Raw genomic sequence first — 25,592 nt, forward strand, 5'->3', positions numbered from 1 at the left:
ACACACTGTGAGCCTGCGCTCCTCGCCAGGGGAGGCCCGCTCAGCACAGGCTCTCAGAGCGTTTCGAGCAGGGAGACCCCGGGAGCCCACGGCTCCGCCCGCCCGCCGCGGCCACCCTCGAAGGCGCTCCCCGGCGCTCACAGCCAGCCGGGCGGACGTCACACCGAGGGGGCCTTTGGCGGGTGAACCTGCTGCACGAGCTGTGGGCGCTTCACCCTGGGCTTCCTCCGCTTTGGCCTGCTCTTGGCCTTGTTGATCTGCACCACGAAGAAGGCCAGGACCACCATGGCTCCCAGGAAGGCGAAGACGGGAATGGTCTGGCCCACCTCCTGGTTGTAGCGGCCAGGCATGATCCCTGCAGGAGGACAGCGGGGGACGGTCAGTGCACACGGCCGCGGCCTCTGTGCCTACGAGGTGAGCTGGGCTCGGAGTGACCCAGAGAAAGAATGAGAGAGAAGTGCATCCAAACTCAGACGAGGGCTTCCTGGGGCAGGGGGTGGGGTGTGAGGTCTCCGCCCCGCCTCCCCACCTGTGCTCCCTCAGAAGCCAGCGTGGCCCTTCTGCGGCCGAGGATAATCTGCAACGGGGGCGCCCTATCTCTGTTATCATGAAAACCACGGAAGACGGACAAGTCTAGGCGCTGGTGTTACAACTAGCTGGACGGGGGGAAGAGGGAGGCGGCCTGGCGGGAAGGTGAGGACGGCCGGCCACGCTCCCGCCGCTGGGAAGGCCTCCCGCAGATGGGACACGTGGTCGGGAACTGAGAGTGGCCATCGGAGGAACCTGGGTTTGTGCTATCACACGGCTCCGTAACTGAGCGACGCTGGGGTTCCAGAACTAACCTTTACCAGTGCACCCCGGGACCTGCAGGCAAGGCCCTCAGGAGCTTGACGTCAGCACACAAAGTCCCCAGGGTTGGACCATGTGGGCCAGGGTACCCCTTCCTGATCCCTGGAGTTCCTGGCCAATTCCTAACACCAGGAGAAGTGCCCCTGGGGAGCTGTAAACTCATGCAAGAGCACAGGGATTTCCGGAACAGAAGAGGAGCCCGCACTCTGCTGGAACGACTTGGTCCAATCATCCCAGATAAAGGACAACCTGTCCTCGACAGTCCAGTGAGGCCAAAGCCATTATGTGGCGGGTGGTGGGGGGGACCATTTGATGTCACTTAGGGTGAGGGACACCCCACATTTAACTTGAGAATCCCAGCTCAGGGAAATCCCATCCTAGGGAGACCGGGGCAGAGAATCGGTGAAGACGTCTGGGTTGAGGGTTCAGGGGCCATGCTGTGACAGACGGACATCATAAAAGAAATTCTAACTTGAAAATCCAAGTAGAATTTTCTAAGAGACGACAGCAAGTTAATCCTTTAGGTCTGCTTTGGGCCTTGTTGATTTGTACCACGAAGAAAGCCCGGACCCCCGTGGTCCCAGGAAGGCAGAGACACCAACGGCCTGGCCCACCTCCTGGGGGACAGAGGGAGGCTCTTTTGAACAAACCATAGTATGAGTCAACCCAGTAGTCAAACGCCGAAGAACTGACCTCCAGGAATGTCCCACGCTCCGCTCTCTCCTGGAGACAAGGGTCTCACTTGAGGCCGATTTGATCGGAAGCTGGGTAACACCACCTTGTCCAGGTCGATGGAGAGTAACTTCTGGTGTTTCCAAAGATTACTTTAGGAAAACGGATTCAAACAAAATAAAAATAAGCAACTGTACTGGCCCAAGGAAGCTGAGCCAATCTCTAAGAAACATAAAGTGATTTAAACATTAATGGGAAATGCTGTCCCACCTACGTCTACCTAAACACAACTGTTGAGGTAAACACAACTGGCAGCACACTTCCAGGCCCCAAGACAAGAACGTCAAGTGAAGTCCGTACACACAAGATTCAGTTCTAGAGGGTTTACACCACTAGCAACTCGAGCTTGCCTTGGCCTCAACCAGAAACGTCACCCAGAAGGAGGAGAGAAAACTACACGTGACCTCTGAAAGGAGCCGGCGGACGCAGGCGAGTGGACACGGCCCCGCTGGAAGGTGCACAGTCTCCACCGCGAGGCAGCAGAGCCGTGGGGACTGCTCTCTGACGGACGCAAACCACGGCGGCAGAGGGGGCAGACCTGGTGCCAGGGGCCAGCCGCCACCTTGGTCCTCAAGGACACCCCTCTCGGGAGGCCGAACAAGGCAGACACACGAGTAACCGAGGCGTGGACAGAAACCATGGGAATAAAGGGATCTGCCTAGCCTGCAGGGCCACAATGAGGAAGAAAGGAAACACACGTGCTTTGCGAAATGTACTGGACTTGCTACGATGGCACCATTATTCATATCACTAATTCTAAGATCTGAAGAAGAACTTATTCAGGCCAATACGGCTTGTAACTGAGGAAGAGAGGCTGGTATACTGCCAAGAGCAGCCTGGGAAGACACAGAGATTAGAGCACAGAGTGCGATGGAAAATCTGAAGACTGCTGTGGCTAAAATCAGGGAAAAGAATAAAATATGCTTGCAAATTATGAATTCGTCATTTTTCCACTTCTCATTCATTTGGAAATTGCCGGCCCATCTCTCACTCTGGCCAAGAGAGAGCAAAGAGTTCAGTTCTATCAGCAATCAGGACGAAGGTCAGCAGGAAGCCGACACTGGCTCTGTGAAGAGGTTTTCCGAGCAGGAAGCAGATAAGCTGCTATCTTGCCCGTCCAACCGGGCAACTGCTCAGAAAATGCCGAGTATTATAACCTGTTCTAGTTTATGTAATTTAACTTTACTTTTCAGGTTTAATCAGTTTGAAAATTAAACTGACAATGCTAAGTTACAGAATCAATGACATTTAAGCTTTATAACCCTGCAGGTGCATATACATGGGGCTGTATGTTAATTCTCACGGTGCTTTCCTGTTCTGGAATTTAATGACCTGGCAGTGGCCCCTTCTCGTTGAGCAGACGGGGTGACAGGGCACCACATCATCACTTGAGAATTTCACAACGTCCCGATGGGAGGACAGAAGGTTAGCCTCACCCAGGGGCTCCTTACAGGTCTGACATTCCTGCAACTGCTCTGGGTACGGATGCCTGACGCCCAGGAACGACACAATGAGTCCTGGTTTCAGGAACGGAATGGACGCCTGCACTCAGCACTGGGTGGACGGACCCTGAGCCTTTCCAGGGCTCTCTGACACTGTCTCGCATTGCTTCAGAGATTCAGAATCTAGACCTAGATCTAGGTCGATGAGAACTGAGAACAATTTTCAACAAGATGTTAAGATGTGAGGCAAAGGTGAAGCCTGGTGGGTGTATTAAGGAGGAATTCTTGAGAGCGACAGTGAAAATCAAATTCTAGGAGCCGCACAGCATCAGCATCCTTGACGGGCCAGGCTGGGACTTGACGCGTTGTTCGACGTGGACACGCAGACACCAAGGATACCGTTATCTATGCTCAGAGCCCCGAGCAGCACTGTGGAGAGTAACTGGGTTTCAGGAACCTCTGCCAACAGCCACTGTCCACTGGGCATGAACTGCTGACCACAGCTGGAGTCCAAGTCTGGTGTGAATACTAGGATGATGATAGGTTATAAATAAATGAGATGTAAAAACGGAATCGTATCAGAAATTTTAAAATGATGGCACGGTAACGGAGATGGAAAAGTACTCAGTAATTAAAGTTTCAGGGCCAAAAGTGCTGACGAGAGCGTAATGAATCTACAATTCTGTTTTCCATCGAGCATGTTCTAAAGATGACGCGCTCATCACTCACTGGGCGAGCGGCGCACTCAGTGCTTCTGTTCATGACAGTAAAGCAAAGGAAGCTTCAGGGCCTCCTGCAGGCAGACCCCTCTTCGTGGCTCACAATGTAGACAGTGGCTCCCCGTGCCCTGCCACACACACCCCAACACGTGTACACACGGAGACCCAAACAAAGTGGGCAGGCTGGGGTGGGGAGAGAAGGCAAGGGCCCCCCTCGAGGGGAACCTGCCGCGCGCGTGAGGCGTGCTGCCTGTGAGGGGAAACAGCCGCTTGCGGCGTCGCTCGGGGAAGCGGGAGCCGCGCAGGTGGGACTGCTCCCGCAGCCACGCCCAGAACGTGGGCCCCTGCGTCACCGTACCAGGACCTCAAATCTCCTCACCAGAGCAGGAAATTGTCCTGCTGGGGCCAGCCATGGCCAGGAGAGAAACAGGGAGAGGGACTGATCTAGAGAAAACCTGGAAGCAGCGGCCTGAGCTGGCTCTTCTGCCCAGAGAAACAGCAGGGGTCACTCAATTTTTGGCTTCTGAAAGGAAACGACAGAAGTGAAGAGGCTGAGCTTGACAGATGCAGAAGCAGGCAGATCAACGTCTGTCATGGTTAAGAAGTCACTTTACCAGGGACGACACTCAGCCCAGGGTGAGGGCACAGACGCAACTCCGGGCCCGGCAACAGGCCAGAACCCAGATCTACTCCTGAAGTCTCTGCCCCCGGGTGTGACACAGAAAGACCCTGTCTGTATCCCAGAATCAACACCACACATGGGGAGCTTTCAACTCCCGAACCTCGAACTAAGGGAGCCAGAGCTTCCCTTCAAGGGGACATCACTGTCAGATCACAAGCTTTTTAACCGAGAACCAACCAAACCTAACGGGAGGCTAATTCCCCAAAGCACTTTTTATGCAGGATACCACCAGGGCGCATAACTCCAAAGGTCAATACAGGAGTTCGCTAATTTAGAAAAACGTCACAAAACGACAAGCTAGACTTGATTATTCGATAATGATGTCAGTAAAATTCCGCTCCCTCTTATTAAAAAAAAAAAAAAAGGCAATGAATCATAAACCCAGCAGGAGTGGAAAAGCAGTGTCACCAACCTGGGAGCCGTCTCATTCAAAGGCTGTGGCTTGGCCCACGACAGGTGCGGACAGGCCGGCAGCGCCCGAGGCTCAGGGCCTCCCAGCCGGGCCTCAAGGACCTTGGAGTACCGGTGCAGGTGGTTCCCTGGGCAGCACCCATGCCAACAAACAGGCCATCGTTGTTAAGAAGATGCAGGGAGAAAACAAGGCTTCATTAGTTGTCTGTCTGCTTCCCGGCCGTCAGGCCGTCAGGCCCACTACACGCGCTTCTCACCTGTCTGCCAGGTGCTCAGGGGTGAGGTCTGGCTGCTGCCGAGAGTGAGCGAACAGATCAGGACAGCCGCTCCCTCTAAGGTGGCCATGCTGTACACACGGCAGCGGCCGGGCCACCCCACTGACCAGAATGGCACGCACTAGGCTGTATTCGAGGAGTCTAACCTGTAGATACACTTCGTGGAAACAGCTTCCTCTTTTCAAATATTTAATGCTCAGGCCAAAAAGAAAATCTGCATTTTCAAAATTCAAAATTCTTTTTGCTTCTCAGATCTGTGCCGTCCCTTAGCGCAGCCAGTGCCCACGTGCGGCTACTGAGCGACTGAGAGGGTAGGTGTCACATGTTTAAATAATGGCGCTCTGGTGAGTGGGGCTAAAGAGTTTTATCACAATGAACTTAACCTGTTTCTTTTTAGTCCTTAAATGCAGCTACTGGGAAATTCAGAACCACACCGCGGCTCGCGCCGAGCGCCCAGGGACAGCCTGGGAGGAGGGGGCTCGAGCTGCGCGGCTACCGGGCTGTCACCCGCTAGGCGACCTGGGGCCCTGTCTCTTCTGTGAACCGGAAAGAAGCACCTATTTTCAAGGGTCCGGAGAGGGCTTAGAGATTAATCCCTGTGAGCAGCCCCGGGCTGGTGCCTGGTACCTAGAGAGCGCTCTGAGCTGCCGGCCGCTCCTCCCAAGAGCCTGTCTTGTGGGAGCCTGCCTCGTGGGAGGACACGGGCGGGGGTGCCCCCCACGGCCACTCACCTTCCATCCTCTCCGGAGCCACCGAGCGCGCTCCGCTGGGGGGGCGCTGCCGAGCGCCCGAGTGGCTGAGGCTGGGGGGCATCACCCCGTACGATGTGAACTGCAGGAGCGCATCCAGGAGCCAGAAGCAGTCTGTGGGTTCAGCAACAGGCTGCTTAGCAACTAGACCTGTTTACAGCGACCTCTAAAGGAAAATCAAAGCTGGCCCCCGAACAAGGGGGAAACGGGACGGCAGAAGGTCGGGTCCCAGTACAGCCCTGTTCGTGAGACACTCGCGTCCTCCACGGTCATCGGCAGCCCATGCGGCCCTCACTCCCAGCCCCCAGGCGCCCCTCGGTTCTGGGTTCCTCACGACAGGGACAGAAGGGGCTCCTGCGGGACGATGGGACCACGCGCCACCAGAGAGCAGAACCGCCCGGAGATTGGGGGTCTGCGAGAGAGGAGGGGAGAACCGGGCACCAAAGCTCCCGCCAACACCCGCAGGCTGTCCTGGGGGAGGGATCTACATTTTCAGGTGAGGGTAGAGCCAGGACCAGTGGGTGCACGCCACAGGGAGGTGGGTTCAAGGTCAACGCAAGGACAAAGTCTAGCAGTTTGGGCCGCCCTGAGTCAGTGGGCCCCGACCACAGAGCAGGAAAGCTGAAAATGGTCAGTTACTTTGGGGGGTCATCCCAGGGAGTCTAGGTGCTGGGCTGCACTCAACAGCCTCCGTCACAGGGCCACACGGACGGATCCTTCCTATCAGGAGACGAGGAGCTGCACGGACTTTAAACCTGGGATCACTGCTCCCCAGCGGCCACCTCCCTGCATCCCATCAACACCAGCGCAGACGGGGTGAGGGTCACAGAGAGGGGACAGCAGGAAGCACTTGTCTCCCGACGGAGCACCCAGTCACGTGCTCCCGGCCCCAAAAGCTCCTCCAGGCGGACATGGGAAGTGTAAGGACCAGGACAGTCTCTCAGGCATTTACAGTTTTCATAAAGACTCACCAGAGATCTCAGGTCTTAAAAGACAATCTCTGTAGAAATAAAACATTAATCTTCTTTCAACTATGACTTTAACCTTCACTTTGGACTGTTTTAAAAGAAAACGTTCTATGGATTTATATGAAATGCTAGGAACGTAGTCACTTGACCTTCACATCACAGAGAGCGAGAGAGGGAGAGAGAGAGAGGGGGACGGACGCAGCGCGGACCCCAGCTCACGCCCAAGCCGCCTCGGCCCCTTTGCCTGCACATGAGGACACGGCTCCCCCGGCCCCTCCTGCCCCCCATCCTCAGGGACCTGAAAGACTAGGTTCTGGTCTGGTCTAGTCATCATCTCACCAGCAAAGAGACGGAACACTTGCACCCATCCATGTCTCCTTTACAAAATGAGAAAAATGAAAGTCTTCGTCCAAGATCAAACCCCCAGACCTGAAGGTGCATCGAGAGAGGCCGAGGAAGAGGAGGGGCGCTAAGGACTAGCTGCCCCTCTCTGCCCCCACCTCACACCCAGCGATGATACCAAGCACCCCTCACGAGGGCCAAAACTCCCGAGTCTGGGATGAGGGCCAAGTGCTGGAAGAGGGTGGGTCAGACCTGAGAGGGGGACTGCGCGGCAGTGCCAGGGACACAGCCTCCAGAGGGGGACACCAGGGAGGGCAGAGACTGGGTAAACTGGCCTCCGCTGGCCTCAGCACAAGGAGCGTGGAGGGGAGGACAGTGCAGCCTGCGAGCGCACTTTTGTTTTGCTCATTAAACACGCCCAGCCCGATATACCTATCAGAACATCCCAGGCACCTGGCTCACCTGAGCAGCCTCTCTGTACCAGCATCTCATGGGGGCCTGTCCAGGGACAAGGGGGAGAAGGGGCAGGAACCTCAAAGCCACCAAGGCCCACCCGCTGCGGCCGCACCAGCACTCCTCACCCTTCTGCCGGTGACTGTCATCCAAGCAATTGGAGTCTCCGTACAGCACGATCCGGCCTCCACCCTCAGCCGGGATCTGATACAGCCCCAAAATGGGGACGTTTTCAACTACCGCTGCTTCCTGCTTTAAGACCTCCAGTCCTGAAACAACACAACATAAACAGCAGTGAGAAGTTCTGTGGAGGAATGAACAATTTTCCAGATGCCCCTGACCTTGACATTTAGTCCATATGACCCCCCTGCAAAAAAAAAAACCCACAGCAAAATCCAATCATCACAACAGTGCCAACTTTTAGGATAAGAAAACAACATGTAAAGTGCCACTAATTTGGGCTGTAGCAAAATTCACGTATGTGTATACGTATATTCCCATAACCCTCCTTTTCCATTTTCACTTGAAATGGTGGTACATAATATTCACAATCCTAGAGGCGTTGCTTCTCCCTTTTTATCCACCAAACCCAAATTTTTGTCTCTTCTTATTATGCTGAGAGGCTTATGTCTTCGGATCACATACACAAGGGGCAGCTCCTGCCCAACACACAGGTGCCTCTCTGGACACAGTCATACACACTGGTGCCCAGGCTTCATGCTGAATACCTGAAAGCTAGGACAACCAGAACTAATTTTTAGAACATACGCCCACGTAGTTTTAGTTTAGATTTAAGGCATTTGTTACATGAATCTCATAAATACAGTACAAACGTTCCAACAGCAGAGACTTCTCACCTCTGCCCAAACAGACAACACAATGTACAACGCTGACCACATCAAGAAGCCAACAGTGCACAGATGCCACACAGCAACTGCTGGTGACACCATCACATAATCAAAGGCTCCACGCCTGAAGCAAACGCATCCCGCACACTGGAGACGACACACGTCTGCACCAAGATCCAGCATCCACTGCGCTGGTCACACCTAAAATGTCTGTGGCTCTAAAAATGCAGCGCTTCCTGCTCTCTACGCATAATCCCACTAGGAACCGAGTGGACGGGAAAACAAGGTTTTCTTTGTTGGGAGGGAGAGACACGTCAGTGAAACAGATGACGTGGGGAAAGTGCACACAGCATCGCCACCTGGCCTCGTGGTTTGACAGTTTTGTTTCTGACAATAGAAACAAAATGTTGATCCAGCATAACCCAGATTTTCAAATTCCTATTTTGTACCCAAAAGATTACTCAACTTAAAGCCTCTTTGGAAATAAAAAGTCCCTTAAAAAGGATTCCCAGGTAATTAATTTTCATTTTCAGGCTAGCAGAACACCAAAATAAAGTATGCACCCTTAAACCTACTTTTGATTCCTCTCCCTCCCCCACAAAACAAGGAGCTTCCAGATGGCAACAAGTTGACAAGGAGAACACGGTCTTCACCCCAGGGGAGTTTCCAGAAGCAACACTGCCCTGTGAGCAACGGATCTCAGAATTACTAAGCCACGGTAAACTGTGCCAGGGGACTGGGAAGACAGGATCATTTATGTTCTTCAAGTTAAAATATACCCTTATGAACACAGAACTACTTACTGACCGACTCTGCCCTGACCGGAAGGAAAGAGCCCCTTCCAGGCAACACAGAAGTAAATTATACGTTGCAGACACAAACCGATGAGTGAGAAATCCTGACTTCTTGTCATTTTCAACTAGGGAAACTGTCCCCGACTTCCAGTTACAGAAAATGACAAACTTCACAAGGAAGGGGGCCTTCCATTCTGAAACAGAAAATATCAACTTGCAGGAGGAAATGGATCCAGCCTGTGAGTTTCCATGAGCCCATCACATCGGTCATGGAATACTCTCTCAAAGCCTCGCACAGGTGAGAGGGACACATGGTGCGAAACCCTGGCTCTGGAGGGCGGGGCTGGGGGAAGACCACCCTGGGCAGGACGGGGGCGGCTGCCACCTTCGGGAAGGGCAGAGGCAGCCCGGGGCACCCCGCTCCTCCCGCACCCTGGTTTGCTCAGCGCGCTCAGCAGTGTCACAGGTACTGATGCCAGGGGACATGGCATCGTCTGCCTTCCTAGGCGATGGCTGTCTGTAGTAAAAAGGCAAAACTGAAGGTAAAAACCTTTCTTCCCTTCTAATTCTTCAGCGAATTTTAGGAGATGACTGTAGTATTCTTTACGTTTACACAGTTAAGTAGTTCAAAGCACAGTCAACATTTTTCTAAAATTTTAGTAATCTGGCAATCACAGAGCAGAACAATTCATAAACAGTAACAAAAATTTCAAGCAACTTTGAAGACAGTCTTAAAAAAAGACCCTGCAAATATTCAAAAGCCCCTCTTCTCCTGTAGGAAAGTCAACTTATTTTGCAGTGGTCACTACACACACATTCCAATTAGTAGCAAGAGACTGTCTTATCTTTCTACGTATCCCCCAGAACATATTACACAAGACGTCTCACCTGAAGTACCATACACATCCTGCAAAGAATTCTTTAAAAATCCAAACTGCTAATGGGTATGGGGTTTCTTTTCTGGTGATGAACATGTTCTGGAATTAGATGGTGGTGATGACTGCACCACTTGTGAAAACTACACATCGCTGACCTGCACACTTTAAAAGGGTGAATGTTATGGTAGGTGAATTACATGTAATAAAACTGTGACTGGGCTTCCCTGGTGGTGCAGTGGTTAAGAATCTGCCTGCCAATGCAGGCGACACGGGTTTGATCCCTGGTCCGGGAAGATCCCACATGCCGCGGGACAATTAAGCCCGTGTGCCACAACTACTGAGCCTGCACTCTAGACCCCGCGGGTCACAACTACTGAAGCCCATGGGCTTAGAGCCTGGGCTCTGCAACGCAAGAGAAGCCACCGCAGTGAGAGGCCTGCACACCACAACGAAAACCCAATGCCGCCAAAAATCAATAAGTTAAATGTAAAAAAAAAAAAAACCCTGTGATTAAAAAATGTGAAAGAGGGCTTCCCTGGTGGCGCAGTGGTTGAGAGTCCGCCTACCGATGCAGGGGACATGGGTTCGTGCCCCGGTCCGGGAAGATCCCACATGCCGCGGGACAATTAAGCCCGTGTGCCACAACTACTGAGCCTGCACTCTAGACCCCGCGGGTCACAACTACTGAAGCCCATGGGCTTAGAGCCTGGGCTCTGCAACACAAGAGAAGCCACCGCAGTGAGAGGCCTGCACACCACAACGAAAACCCAATGCCGCCAAAAATCAATAAGTTAAATGTAAAAAAAAAAAAAACCCTGTGATTAAAAAATGTGAAAGAGGGCTTCCCTGGTGGCGCAGTGGTTGAGAGTCCGCCTACCGATGCAGGGGACATGGGTTCGTGCCCCGGTCCGGGAAGATCCCACATGCCGCGGAGCGGCTGGGCCCGTGAGCCATGGCCCGAGCCTGCGCATCTGGAGCCTGTGCTACGCAACGGGAGAGGCCACAGCGTATTGCAAAAAAAAAAAAGAGTGAAAGAAAGAACAAGGGAAACCAGAAAGTATACGCATAGCATTCCTTACCTTGGTCCTTAAATGTCTGTGTTATCACTATGCCATCTTCTGGAAATTTAGCAATGCTGCACCCCGACGCGTAATACACTAGAAAACAGTCGTTCAAAGTTAGAACCTAGAAACACTGAATGCTTTCAGCAGCAGCTACACATTTACCACAGATGCAATCTACAGGCATTATGTATTTTCTAAAATCGCTTCTCATCTTAAGAGAGGAGCTGCTATTATTGCCTGGTCACACAAACTGCAAGTAATTGCCTCAAAATTCAAGCTGAATTATTCTATTAATCTAAGGTTTCTGGGTAGATTTTAGAAGTTGGAGCTGTCCGACTTGGGGACAACCTAAGTCAGGATGACAGAGTTAGTGACAGTAACGCTCAAGATACTGTTTTAGAAACTAGCCACCAAAACGAAGGGGGGACTTCTTAAATGAGATATGCCATTATTTCATAAACAGAATTTATACATTAGCAGGGGCCTGCGGGGTATGACATATTTGGCAACATACAGGACACAAAGAACCTTACAGGTGGGTTAGGAATGCTCACAGGAAATATTTTCATTTTAAAAATCTGGACAAAAACTAGGGTCAACACCCAGTATCACAGGTGCCCGTTGTGAAGACACCGCGCAGTTCTCTCCACAGACCCTGCTTACTTAGGTGATATCACATCATTCTCTCTCTCTGAAACTTAAGACTTCAAAGACGCACGGCTTCTGCTTGCCCGTCTCTGGGAATGATGAGCCCTACTAAAAACAAACACAAAACCTTACTGTCATGGTTTGCCAAGGTAAAGTCCCCCTCGTACAGGCCATCGCTGAATCCCATGTTCCAGACCGACAGCAGCTCATTCAGGGCTGGGATGTTGGCTCCTCCGGTGTCCGGCATCCACCACTGCCTGTGAAAATGACAGGGACTTAATGAAGGACTGAAGCGTCCCACAAACACCTGACATTTCTGTCACAAAGCTGACTTCTCCCACCAGGGTCCAGCCCCTCCACACTAGGTTTCAGCTAAAAACGAGCCTAACTGCCTGGGTTTCACTAACACTGCAATGTAAATGCTCCCGGCCAGTGTGCAGGATAAAGCAAAGCCCAATTTATTTCATGAAATGCACCACATTTAACATAAACGCACTGCATGTAGAGCCTAGACCTCGAGAGGATCAGTAAACGTAGAAAGAAGCTCATGAAGTTCAAGGCACAGACTCTGAAGAAAGAACGCACATCGTAAGGATAAAAAAGAGATATTCATAACACACCGGGAATTCTTCAGTGATAACCAACCTACTGAAAGGTTTCTTTAAATAACTGTCTTCTCGGTGCATTTAAATGTACACAGATTCGGTAAAGGAGAGGTGGGACAGCGGAAAAGAACTAAACAGAAATTTAAAGCCGAAGGGTCTAAGATCAACAAGGACAAGGAACGCTTTCAGTCACAACTTGGCTCAGTGAGCAGTTTACTTCTTTCCCAAGCAACTTTCAAGAACATCTCCGCCAACGGAGAGAGAGAGCTTGTCGGAACCTGACAGCCGAAAGGACCGCCGACAGGCCAAACAATCTACGTCTTTGCTGGGTGGAATTTAATTCCCAGAGAGTCAACTTTCTTACCCAAACACCAGTTCGTATCAGTACCTCGTGTTTTCGTCGTAAAACTTGACCTTCCTCATCACGGACGTGTTGTACCAGTCGCTGAAGACGATGAGCGAGAGGCCGTTGCCCACGTCCCTCCGGAGCTTGGCCACCTCCTCGGGGAAGTACTCCTCCTCGCTGTCCACCATGAGCAGCGTTCCTGAGGGACAGAGCCCAGGGTGAGAGCGGCGGCCACCACGCCCACAGGGCCGCACCCACAGGACATCACCGTTTCAGGAGCACGGTACTTCACTGGCCTCAGCAACTCCAGTCACTGGCCTCTAGTACTTTGGCCTGTGCCCTGTTCCGCTTTACAAGGGGGTGAAAAAGAAAGGATCAGGGTCCAACAGTACGCGGACACCAGCCAGCTGCGGCCTGTTTCACTGGTGATGCTCTACGTGAAGGATATTCACTCACTCGAAGAGAAGCAAAATTCTGTGCTAGAGTTTCTTTTAATTAAAATAAAAAATACAACAGAAGTGTACAAATGTCCTTCTGCCCAGTGATTCTGAGAGCTTCTCATTTCAGCTGAACGCTAGGAACATGGGCCACTCTCTCTGGTCCTGGTCGCCACTGGGAACGGGAAGAGCCTACCCTGCCTCCACACTTCCCCAGCTGAGCGGGACCGCCGCGCCGGCACCTCGTGTCCCTCACCGTACTGACTGGCGTCGAAGCACGTGAAGGGGGAGCCGAGGACTTCGACGAAGTAGCCCATGCTTCTCAAGTGCTGATACATGTCCCTGAAGTTGGTGTGGATGTGGTCACCATTCCTGAAACACAGGAAGCCCGGCACTAAAACCAACAGTCCTGACTCAGAATAAAAGCCACGTGGCCACAGGGCGCATTTCTGAAGGAGCAGCTCCACCGCCCACAGAGGCCTGGGAGCCAGTCCACTGGCACGAAAGTCAGCCTTTCAGACCAGCTCTCTCTGGGCGGCATATAAAGTGGGTGATAACAGGAAATCACCTGCGCGGCACAAGCACGAAGGAGGTAAGATGACGAGAAGGTGTGGCCAAAGAAATGTTTCGTAAAGGGCACGAAGCATCACTCTAGCGGTGGCACGGGTGTAAAAGGCCAACAGCCACCTGCACTGGACAAGTTCAGCACGGCAACGCAGACATGCTGGGAGTGAACTGGGGTGGTCACACACAGGTGACTCTACATCACTGCCACTGATCACCCTTCCTCCTGTCCCAGCCCCGCGGAGGAAGGACAGGGGCAGTGGCGGGGACGGACGCCGGGCCTGGCGGCCACTCACCAGTCCAAAGGGTCGTTCTTCATCCTCAGGTTATCCCTGGGGAAGTAGCCGGGCGGGTAGCGCAGGTTGTGGTACTGGTCCCAGAGAACCCTCTTGCTTCGAGGAGGAGCGGGGATTATCTTCACCTTAATTGGAAGCTTCACTGTTGAAGTCTGTTCTGCACCACTGTTTGACTGAAAAAAATAAATTGGAAACGTCCCCTTGGCTCAGAAGAAACTTTCAGGTTTTCAGGTTGGAAACCTCACTTCTATTTATCAATTTAACCCAAACAGAACACAAGAATTTCTCACAACAACGGTAGGAGTGGACATTCGTGTATCGTAATTAATTCCATTCAGAATTATGAATTCAATTATGATGGTTTCAGAATCCAAACGTAAGGCACCTGGTTCCTAAAAACGACTGGACTGCACAGCATAAGCCTTACATTTTACAGTCATGTTAAGCCTGAAATCTGGCACAGAACAGCCCACCCACGCCCCGTTCACCAAGTGGGTTGCGACCCCCCTGCTCGCCGGGCCGGGACCCCGTGGACGGCGCCTCACAGCCCAGCGCCCGGCGCTCAGCCCGTCCCCCTTTGCCCACGAGCCCCCTCGCGCGCACTTACGTCCACCTCCGCCGGGGAAGCCACGGTGACTGTGACGTGCCCCTGCGCGACGCCTTCCCAGGAGGCGGCCTGCTTGGTGACGGAGATGGAAATGGCCAGGTAGCCCGACCAAGGCCACAGCACTGAGGAGTAAGAGAAAGCCACCTCGATGCTGTCTCCGTTCTGCGGTAAGTAGGGCTGCCACTCGGGCTGCGGGAGGAAAGTGGCAGAGGCTCGGGTGAGAAGCTCCGTCCGGGTCACCGCCCGCTCAGCCGGTACCACGGAGCCCATGCCCAAGGCCGCCGTGCAGCGCCAGGCCGTCACCCACCGGAGAGGCCTAGGGACACCGCCGCTGACCAACCCCGCCTTTAAAGACAAGTTCCCCGCAAGCTTAAAAGGAGGCAGGGAGTGTGGACACACACGGCTTGACGAAGAGCTTGCATCCGCAGAGAACTTACAGAAAAGAATATTCCCAGGTTTGGGGTTAGATCTCAACTGGCTGTATGCTTAACACATCACACTGCTTGAAAGGAATAAAATAATAAAGTGACACAGCTGCAAAGTGTCACCAGTCAGGTTCTGGGCCAGCGACCGGGCAGGCGGAGCGTGCGCGGCGACCAGAGGAGGCCTCTCCAGGCTTGGGGGCAGGCGAAAGGGAAGCACGAGACGGGAAACGCACATCAGCTCGCACAGCGAACCAACGTTTCAAGCTAACCTGAACTACTCATTTCCCTCACAAGCCAGAGTGCAACGACATACTCCCCCCAAGCGAGCCGGCATGTTAAAAAAAACTGTGAAAAAGAAGAAAAACATTCGTAGGGCACAAGACCACTGGTTAACAATAGAGGAGAAAATTAACTTTTATCCATCGCTTATAACACGTAGCAAGTTAACTCAACACAGGTGGAAACATTAAATATTTAACGAGCATAAAAGGAAAGTGAGTAGAAAATAAAATTGAGATTTTTTTTATATTTCTGGAGGGATAAGCTTCTAATTTTTGAAACAGAAGAACCCACAAAAGATGAACATTCAACTACATGTAAAAGTGAAACTTTTACGGAACCCACCCCCCAAGTTTTTAAACCACCTCTAACATTAAAGAGACAACAATAATCTGGGCAATCTTTTTGCATGACACACAACAGTGGTTAATCTCTCTATGAAATGAAGATCTTGTTCGGATTGACAGGGACAACCTAAATTCTAGTGAAAAATGGGCCAAGGAAATGAAACACGAATTCACACAAGAGGAAATATGATCCGTAAACAAACATGCAGACACGCACCTTACGAATCATTAAACAAGGTACCGACTACCCCCTGTAGATTTAAAGTCAAAAGATGAACCACGCAGAAACAAACCAAATGTCCACGACTGACAAAGCGGGGTCTTATCCATACAACGAACCACTTTTCAGCCATGAAAAGGAGTGAAGCACTATATACACTGCAATGCAGACGAGCCTCTTTAAAGACGTTACGCTCAGTGAAAGCGGCCAGTCACAAAGACCACGTAACGTACCACTCCACTTGTAGGAAACGTCCAGATAAGGGAACTCCATGGAGACAGAAGGGGATTAGGAAATGCCACGGTCTGGGGGAAGGGGAATGGGAAGTGTTAACAGGGGTTGCTCCTTCAAGTGATGAAAACGTTCTGGAATTATCCAGTAGGATGGTTGCTGCACCACTACTTGTGAATATACTAATAACCACTGAACTGCACGATGTAAAAGGGTGCATTTCATGGCACGTGAATTTTATCTCAATGTTTTTTTTTTTTTTTTTTTTTTGGGGAAGCGGAAGCGGCCATGGCTCACGGGCCCAGCCACTCCGCGGCATGTGGGATCCTCCCGGACCGGGGCACGAACCCGTGTCCCCTGCATCGGCAGGCGGACTCTCAACCACTGCGCCACCAGGGAAGCCCTATCTCAATGTTTTAAAACCTCATGCAACTGGGAAAAAAAGGACGTAGCACCAGAGCAGAGACACTACCCCTCTGTACACCACCGGTGGCAGTCTGAGCTGATCCACCTCTTTTGAAAAGAATCTGGTATTACGTACCAAGAGCCATTAATAATGTTCACACCCTCTTACTTGGGATTCTAATCCAGGGAGTTTATGTTAATAATTCGGAACAAAAGAAAACGATATATACAAAGATATTCAGTGAGATGTTTACAGTTGAAAACCACCTAACTGTTCAAGCAAGAAGAAACAGTAAGCACGTTACGATTCAACAATTCTACGTAGTATTAAACAACCATTAGAAAGAACTTCGGTGCTTATACGTAGTAACATTTTTAAATGTTTATAACATGAGAACTGAAAAAGAAAAAAGACTAAATTTTTGTCTGCCACACAAAGATAACTAGAAATATCTATTTCAGATAAGGGCTGGAAAAGATCCTTTTTTTTTTTTTCCTTCAGGCAACTGATTTATTAATATCACGAAATCATAAGAAATGTACTTTCTGCGACAGCTTCATGAAAGTGAAATCCTGCAATCAAGAAATAGATGAAGTGAGGGACTCGGAAATGAAAAAGCAAGGGTGAATACAGTAAGTGTTGGTGGGCATTTAAACAACTACAGTGCTTTGTTAGAAAATACGATTTGAGCTTTTTCTTTCAAATCGTGGCTCTAGAGTGTGTAGGGCTGAAGTCGCTTTTCTGCTCTCTTTCCCGATCCTTTATTTTTGTGATAATGTTTGTGTAGTAAGTGTAAAACAAATTATAAACACAAAATTCAGATAAAGACCATGCCTTCTAAACATGAAGGCCCATGTGTCCTCATTAAACAATAAAATAATTATAAGTGAGCCTTTAATTATAGCCGGGAAACTGTAAAAATGAAGATTCAAATGCAATTAGCTGATTCAGGAGTCAAACCCAAGATGCCAAAGTAGAAGAGTGGCACACTGGCCTCATTACTGTATCCCGACTTATATACAAAGCACTCAGGGGAGAACGAGCCACTACTTCCAATCCCCCGGCACCCAGACAGGAGGGGGGACCTGTCCCTTTTAACTGCAGGAGTAAATCTGGGCCACGTCTAAGTTCACCGCTGGCCAGAGGGCAGTCTCACCTTGTCTACGATTCTTCCTGTGACACCCATGCCGTTGAGGATGGTGACGTTGACGATCGTTGGCATCCCTCCGTAGTAGATGGGCTGGGAGCAGTAGGGCCACATGTAGGGACACTCGGTCAGATCGATGTAGCTGGGGCTCAAACTGAAACAAAAAATCCAGTGTTACAGTAGATGGCATCGGAAAGCATCAACGGGGCGGCCCTGAGCCTCGGCAGGGCCTGCCTCCAGGGCTGCCCTCGCTGAGGTCTGGGAACTTGGCTTCAGAACACGCCCTGTGCTGGGGCGGCCTCCCGGCCAACCTGCCTCACTAGCAGCACAGCGGGATGCGTGGGCATCACCTCTCCCCTCCGTGAGGCTGGAATCTGGTGGCTGCGGCTGGCGGAGAACAAGTAGGTGACCAGCCCCAGAGCAGACCTGGGACTCAGTCTCAAGGCACTGGAGCAAAGATGGACTTCTAAATTACTGGAGCGGGGACAAATGGGTGGTCATTCGGCAAAAGATAAAATTAGATCCCCACCTCAGACCATACACGAGAATAAACTCCAAATGGATCAGATCCTCTCAAGTAAATACAAGAAAGCCCACAGGCATTAGAAGGAAACATGGGCGAGTCCCTCCTTCACCTCATTGCAGGGAAAGGCTTCCTGTGCCTCAAAATCCAGGGGCGACAGCAACGACAGGCTAACAAATACGGCTGTTAAAAAAGAAAAGAACACATGGCCGAAAACACTTTCACAAAGTCTAAAGGCAACCAACAAACTGGGAGAAACACTTGCAGTAAAGGGTCGCTCGCTCTAATGTAAGGACGCGTAAAAACCGAGGGACAAACCAGAGAGAAAAATGGGGAAAGAAACGAACAAGCACTTCACGAGAAAGATACAAAAACAGCTCTTAACTCTAGACAAAGTGTTCCAACTCACTCATAACCTGAGAAAGGCAAATTAGAACAACACTGAGAGAGCACTTCTCACGTGTCAGATTGGCAGAAAGGAGAGCGTGGCCGGACACTGCAGGTGAGGCTCCGGGCAGACAGGCGAGCTCCCACGGCACAGCCCTTCTGGAGCGTAAGCGAGAGACCTGGAAGAGTGCCCTCTGTTCTCAGCTTGGACCCAGCAACCCCACTTCTAGGAATCTTCCCTGGAGACACACCTCCAACAGAACTAAAATGCACAAGCAGCTTAAAATTACAAAATACTGGAAACAGTTTCAACGCCCGTATACAGATACGTGCTTGGATAAACGAAGGTATCTACACTACGGAGCTGTAGAAGAAAAAGGAGGAGAAGGATCTCTGTGAACCGACACAAAGTGATTTCCGGGATACTGGTAAGTGAAAAAAGTACAAGAGAGTACTTATAGTAATGCTGTCCTTCACGTAAGAAAGGGGATATGAGATGGTAGGTATGTATCTGCTCGTGTGTGAAAAAAGAAATGCAAGGATAAAGCAAAAACTAATGGCGTGGTTACCTATGGGGGTGGAGGGAAAGGGGCAGGGGGAGTGGCACAGAAGGGTTGAGGGGAGCCATACCTGGCCCGGTGCACTCTGTGTGCAGTTCCAACCTTAGAGTCATAACCCGATACATAACTAGTTGAAATCAACCAGGATGTGGGAGGAATCCGAAAAGAAACAGAAATGCTAACAAATGAACTCAACTGCATTGAAAATAAACAGCAAAACCAGATTGAAAGGGGTGTGGTGAGGAGGAAGATATTAACCTAAATCACTCTGACAAACAGTAGACTACATGCTATAAAGCTAAAGATAAAAAGAACTACACACAAACACAATCCTCTGGTTAGTATACCTGTTTCCAGCACGGTACGAGCTAGCAGTTCTAAAACTTGTCCACAAGTGTGTACCAGGACTGAGCAAATAAACATCGTGGCGAGTTAACAGCCAGGCTTCTGGCTGCTGGAGAAGGATAGCCAACAAGAAGGAAGACTCAAGATGAGGGCCATGGCGTCAGGTGGGATCAGGAGACAGACGACTTCACGGACAGACAGAGAAACAGGTACAGGTGTGTGTGTGTGTGTGCAGACACTTGCCAGCTCTGTCTGCTGAAAGGGGCTATGAGCACAGCTGCCAAGAGCACACCTGGTGCCCAGGTGTCCGTTTCTAAACCCACTCTCCAATTAAAGGACCAGGGCTGCTCGGGCAAAGAAGCGATACCAACACTGGGCACGGAAATGCTGCCAAAAAGTGAGAAAGTGCCCCCCAACTGATGGAGACATGCTGAAAAGACATGGGAGCCAACCAGCGGGAGCCCTAGAGAGCCAAACCTGGGACAAATGAGCAATAAAATAAACAATGACACTAATGGATCATAACCCACAGAGTAAAGTAAGTACCTATGTGTCCAAGCTGATAGAACTGAATAAATAAGAGAGGAGAACAGCTCTTCCTTACAGCAGAATTTCATTTAATAAATGCAGAAGGGAATGAGAGAAACAGAAAATCACCATGGGACAATCTCTACAGTAAGAACTGTTACAGGGAAGAACCGTCAAAGGATGCTAAACTTAGTGATGGAAAGTATGTTAAGAAACAAGACCATCTGCTTTTCTTTTTTTTTCATTTTTATTGGAGCACAGCTGCTTTACAATGTTGTGCTAGTTTCTACCGCACAGCCAAGTGAATCAGCTCTACGTATACATACATCCCTCTTTTTTGGATTTCCTTCCCATTTAGGTCACCACAGAGCACTGAGTAGAGTTCCCTGTGCTATAAGAAACAAGATCACCTTCAAGGGCATCCCCACAAGACACTTCACAGTCACAAAGGGACAGTCACTGCAGTGGACACCTGGCAGAGCCACCCACGGCACCAGATCTCCTGCTGCGGAGCCCAGGGGATGGACGCCGGTGGACCCTCCACTACATCTGTGCCAAGGACTGAGCGTGGAGGGCACCAGGGTAGGCCCAGCCCTGGGGGACACAGGTGCCTCTACCAGGTGACGGCGGTTCACGGAATCTCGGTGACTGGGAAGGTTTCAGACCTGGGCTGGGTGTGAGGGTCCTCCTCCCTCCTCGCCCCTTCATCCTTCATAGGCCCCTCCCCCAGGAGGCCTCTTGGCCGTCTGAGTCCACATTGGCACCTGCTTCCTGGAGGGTCCAGCCTGACACATCACCTAAACTTCATGATGCAGGTGGGCAGCACCCAGAATAAAAGGAAGGACACCGAGCCACTGTCCCAACTGGAGACCAAGGACATGCGGCGACTGAATGCAACCTGGATCCTGGACCAGGCCAAGGACGTGGGTGGGAAAAATCTGGGTGAAATCCAAATACAGTCTGCAGGTCGGTAGATGGTAACGTATCAGTGCCAGCGTCCAGGCTCTGAGGCTTCTACTGTGGTTATGTAAGTTGCTAACACCAGGGAAAGGTAGTGAAGGGTTTGAGTCCTCGTGCACCGATTTTTAAAACTTTGTTGTAAATCTAAAATCATTTCAAAATAAGAAGTGAAAAAGAATTCTTGCCAAAAATACAGAACCTCACTAATCACGAGAAAGCATCAGAGGACTCAGAGTCATGAATGACGAGACACGTGAACTGTCAGGGTTCCGGGGAGCCCAGGGAGACATGGCAACTGCACGCAACGTGGGGCCTGGACCCTGGACCAAAGAACACGAGGGGAGCCGGCCACTGCGCGTCTGTCTGCAGACTAACCCCAGCACAGCATCAGGGTGCACCTGTTGGCTCTAACAGAGGAATCACAGACTACCGAGGTGTTGGCCTGAGGGGAAGCCGAGAAGAGGGTATATGAGAACGTCCGTACGATTTGTGCAGATTTTTATAAACCTAAGACGATTTCAAAGGAAAGGAAACCCCTGACGTTACAAACAGCAGAACATGAGGAAGTGGGGAGCAATCCTGTCGGCAGCGCCCCAGCAGAAGCAGCACTGCAAAGCTCTCCCCGAGGCCCCCAAGCACTGTGCGATCGGGGCCGGTTCCACGTGGAGGCTAATACTCTGTGCTGGGGAGCCCAGTGCAGAGAAGAAAGGCCTGTTCAAAAGGAAAGCGCACCGACCTGGCCTGTGGCTTGTAGCTGCTGAGGATCTGGTAGGCTCTGAGGAGGTCCAGCTTGCCGTGGCCTTGTTCAAACATATTCACGCCGGGCAGCCTCCGGGCTGCTGCAATCAGGGCCTGCTTCATGCTGGCCGGATTCACCAGCTCCCGTCTCTGGACTGTGCTGGGGGCAAATACCATATTCGCTCATTTTCTGTCAGCAACAGAATGAAAACCAGACTATCCCTACCCTGTTCGTGCGCAGTCATGTGACCTCCAATCCTGATCTGTATCTAACAGGAGCTTCTTTGGTCAAACTCATGCAAGATGCGAACGAACGTGCTCGTTTCTGCACCTGCCCAGGGAATGACCACTCATCAGCCTTCCGCGTGGCTTGTGAGAACACGGACTCTTGGGCTAGCGCCTGTTTTTACTAAATCGATCGGGAAAACACATCTTCCCACTAACTTAACAGTCAACCTCAGAGGTTGCAGGAGACAAGAACAGGTAGGAGTTACAGGCTCCGGACACGTGGATGCAGCCCAGCCGGGAGAAGGGAAGGATCGAGGTGGGTCCTGCGGGGACTCGAGGCAGCGTGGCCAAGAGGCCTGGCCTCGGAGTGAGGCCCACTGCGTCCAAGTGCTTGTTTTGTCTGGAGGCCTATGTGTGACGCGCCACCCTGGTGGGACAGGCCTGGCAGAGGGTTCATCAATGGAACGCAGCTGGACTCGGGCAGCGGCGCCCAGACATTCTCACTTGCTTTAGAACACCAGCATTAAAACACGCATTTTTGCGTATCTACATATTATAAATACAAGTAAATTTTACGCCCCTAAATGCAGGGGAGAAAATCCAGTAAACAGTAAGGAAAAACTGACTCTACTAAGTTGCTAAATATTTTTCTACGATGATGGGTGGTCGTGGAGTGTAGGTGGACCTTTTCTATTAGGTCTAGATGGGAGATCCGACTTAAGGAGAAGTGAGGGGAGGAAAGCGGCATCAGGTCTTACCGGCAGAAAACAAGAATTGCTCACAGCTCAGCCACAGACTGACAACCCCCCTCCCGCCAACAGCGCAAGCCCAGGCTCAGGCTCTGGCTCCTCGCCGGGCTCTAAGGCTGGAAACGAAGAAGCGCTTCTCTGCCGCTCGGCATCTGTTATGAGCGCCTTCTCACACCACAAAAGCACTTCTGACCCACCACAGACGCATTTCACCTGCTGCAGGGTGATGAGGAAAGCAAAAGCTTCCTCACCACTGAAAACACCTCTACGTAGAGAAGCCGCTGGACTGGGCACGGAAGAAACAACGGCCTCCCCTCCTCGCTCCTCTGACAGCAGGAGGCTTGACGGGCTCACCTAACGCCCACAAGAACCATCTAAGAAAGAACGGACTCCTGCCTCTTCTGCAGAGACGGGGTGAGGCCCCGAGATGTGCTCTACATCCAGCCAAGCTGGTGACAAGCGAGACTCAGCTCCTGGTCCCCTGACGCCACCTCCTCCCAGCTGGGCCACACTCACCTCACCAGCAAGGTGACAGCGCCCGCCACCACTGGGGAAGCCACGCTGGTCCCCGAGAGCGCCCGGCACCCGCCTTTCACGCCGGAGCCCCTCACTCCAGCGCCGTAGGTGACAATGTCAGGCTTCATGCGGCCATAGCCTCCTGGCAGCTCCTGTAAACAAAAGCAGGGTGGTCTCTACCACGGCACACACAGTGGCACACGGCCACGCGCAGTTATGAGTGAATAAAACCAGAACAGAAACGTGGGTCAGCTAAACACACTGTAACCTCAGGACGATGCTGGTTTTCATCTGAAAGTCACTGCAATTCAGAAGAAGCTTAAATGACAGTATACAAAATAAAATTATTTTTGGTGCGTTTTGTAATGACCAGCATGACAGTAATGCCATAAAGCATTTTAAAAGTGAGTATTTTAAATTTTGCTAACATGCAGGGCTGAAAACTGGAAACTGATTTATTTCTAGATAATTTTAAAATTAGAAATATGCTAGAAAAATCGGAAAATTAAAAATTAGGAAAAAAAAAAAAGAAACATTTTCCTTTACAAGGAAAAAAGTACATGATATGACTGGCTATTTCAATCTGTCACCAGAGGGGAAAGGATCACTTATAACAGTGAGTATATAACCGTACAGGTAACCTGGGGTAAGAGTTTAACTGAGAACTCTCTTAAGCTTCCCAGAAACTGGGGCAAAGTGAGAATTACAATAGGAGTTATATTCTGTGAGAATTACAATAGGAGTTATATTCTGTGAGAATTACAATAGGAGTGAGTTATATTCTGTAAGAAAGAAGTACACGGATCTGAAGTGACAAACTCCTTCCCGGCAACCAAGCATAAATGGACCCTGGATCCTCACATGCGGGACACTGAGCAAAGACGTCTTCACCTGCAGCCCCACAGATTATTCAGGAACGTTTCTCAAAATGCCGTCAAAACACAGGCCTCGATAAAGGCCGAGGACATGGCAGGGGGGTCGGGGCAGCAGGAGGACGCGGAGGGCAGGTCAGGGTCCCCAAGTGCCGCCCGAGGGAGCGACCCCAGCTCTGCTCAGATGGAAGGAGTCGGCCACATAATTACAGCTCGCGCAGCTGAACTAATTACCTTGCTAGAGTCATTTCAATTTTGTCCAGCTAAATGCAATCATTCCCACGTTAGGGAGCTGATATTAAGCCGTGCTCACTGGCTTCTCCTGCTTCCCAAGGCCAAAAAAAATCATCCCACCCAGCACGGAGAACTGCTGGCCCTCCTCCTACCAGTTAGGACCAGTGCACATGAATCCGACCGACCGAAATGACGAGTTACTCAGAAACAAGTTAAAAAGTGGACCCGGGAAACACAGCGAGAACCGGCACCTGCCCGTTGGGCCACGGGGACACGGCAGACACGGAAGGCGCCAGAGCGCGTCCTCGTGGCGGGCTGCCTCCAGGCTGCTTTTCTCTCCGTGCTCACAGACAGCCCCGAGGCCCTGGCACGCGGCTCCCGCGGGCACGCTGGACTAAAGGAGCAGCGCCTACCCAGGTGGTCATTCCCCGCGACGAGAAGCGGGCGATGTTGTCCTCAAAGTCAATGCCGCCCACTCCGATCACATCCATCTGGTCAGCAGGGTTATTCAGAGTGCTGCATCGAGGCAAGAAAAAGACACAAAAGGCGGGGGAGAGGAACCAGTCTAAATGAAAGATTCAAACAAGGGCAAGCAGCCCCAGAACGGTCGGAGCCCGCAGCAGCTCTCCCGTGGCGAGGCACGTGCGGCTGTGAGGGCCTGGCCCGGCACTGCCACCTCTGCCGGCCCAGTGGTCTCCCCACACCTGGGACGCCCTCTCCTCCTCTCCCTCTCTCCTCCCCTCCCTCTCTCCTCCCTGTCAACGTATCGGCCTCCGGCCCAAGACTCTCTTCTGCCCTCACTACTGCCAGGCGTGCAGCAGCCCCCTTTCTCCGAGCTTCACAAGACTGGCCACTACCAGCACCGTCACCTGCGTACACGTCCGTACACCACCTCCCAACTGCGGCGAGCGCAGCCCCCCCCCCCAACCCCCAGCTCGGTCCCCGGCTCCTCTGGGAAGGAACTGCAGCCACACACGTGCACCTGCCACCGTCAGAAAGTGAAAGTTCTCCCCGGCTCTCGGGCAGGTGTCCCCCTTCCTCATGGGAACCGTGGGGACCACTCATCTCTCCGTAACCCCGGGCTCCTCAGCGGGAAGGATGCGCGTGAAAAAGCATGCGGTTCTCCCCTGCACTTCAAGGGCACTAGATCCGCAATGACACGAACACTTAAACTACGGAGTCAAGATG

The 25,592-nt window shown here is 51.5% G+C and overlaps 1 protein-coding gene across 2 annotated transcripts in view; it reads right to left on the reverse strand.

Annotated features, from left to right (window-relative positions):
• Positions 1 to 6: 6 nt before the first annotated feature.
• Positions 7 to 25,592, reverse strand: part of MBTPS1 (membrane bound transcription factor peptidase, site 1) — a 40,267-nt gene continuing 14,681 nt past the window's right edge. The window contains exons 8-22 of one of the 2 annotated variants that reach the window (XM_024735620.1): positions 24,818 to 24,920; positions 23,299 to 23,450; positions 21,804 to 21,965; positions 17,774 to 17,918; positions 14,710 to 14,898; positions 14,103 to 14,275; positions 13,499 to 13,614; positions 12,848 to 13,004; positions 11,987 to 12,111; positions 11,222 to 11,299; positions 7,751 to 7,891; positions 5,842 to 5,973; positions 4,837 to 4,963; positions 1,543 to 1,673; positions 7 to 355 (exon numbers count right to left, since the gene is read on the reverse strand). In XM_024735620.1, the coding sequence (XP_024591388.1) occupies positions 159 to 355; positions 1,543 to 1,673; positions 4,837 to 4,963; positions 5,842 to 5,973; positions 7,751 to 7,891; positions 11,222 to 11,299; positions 11,987 to 12,111; positions 12,848 to 13,004; positions 13,499 to 13,614; positions 14,103 to 14,275; positions 14,710 to 14,898; positions 17,774 to 17,918; positions 21,804 to 21,965; positions 23,299 to 23,450; positions 24,818 to 24,920 (2,128 nt within the window). In that variant the 3' untranslated portion in view covers positions 7 to 158. The remainder of the gene's footprint in view (positions 356 to 1,542; positions 1,674 to 4,836; positions 4,964 to 5,841; positions 5,974 to 7,750; positions 7,892 to 11,221; positions 11,300 to 11,986; positions 12,112 to 12,847; positions 13,005 to 13,498; positions 13,615 to 14,102; positions 14,276 to 14,709; positions 14,899 to 17,773; positions 17,919 to 21,803; positions 21,966 to 23,298; positions 23,451 to 24,817; positions 24,921 to 25,592) is intronic. The other variant, XM_024735619.1, reaches the window with a different exon arrangement.

The sequence above is a fragment of the Neophocaena asiaeorientalis genome, unplaced genomic scaffold (assembly GCF_003031525.2).
Source record: "Neophocaena asiaeorientalis asiaeorientalis breed wild unplaced genomic scaffold, Neophocaena_asiaeorientalis_V1.1 scaffold40, whole genome shotgun sequence".
Lineage (NCBI taxonomy): Eukaryota > Metazoa > Chordata > Mammalia > Artiodactyla > Phocoenidae > Neophocaena > Neophocaena asiaeorientalis.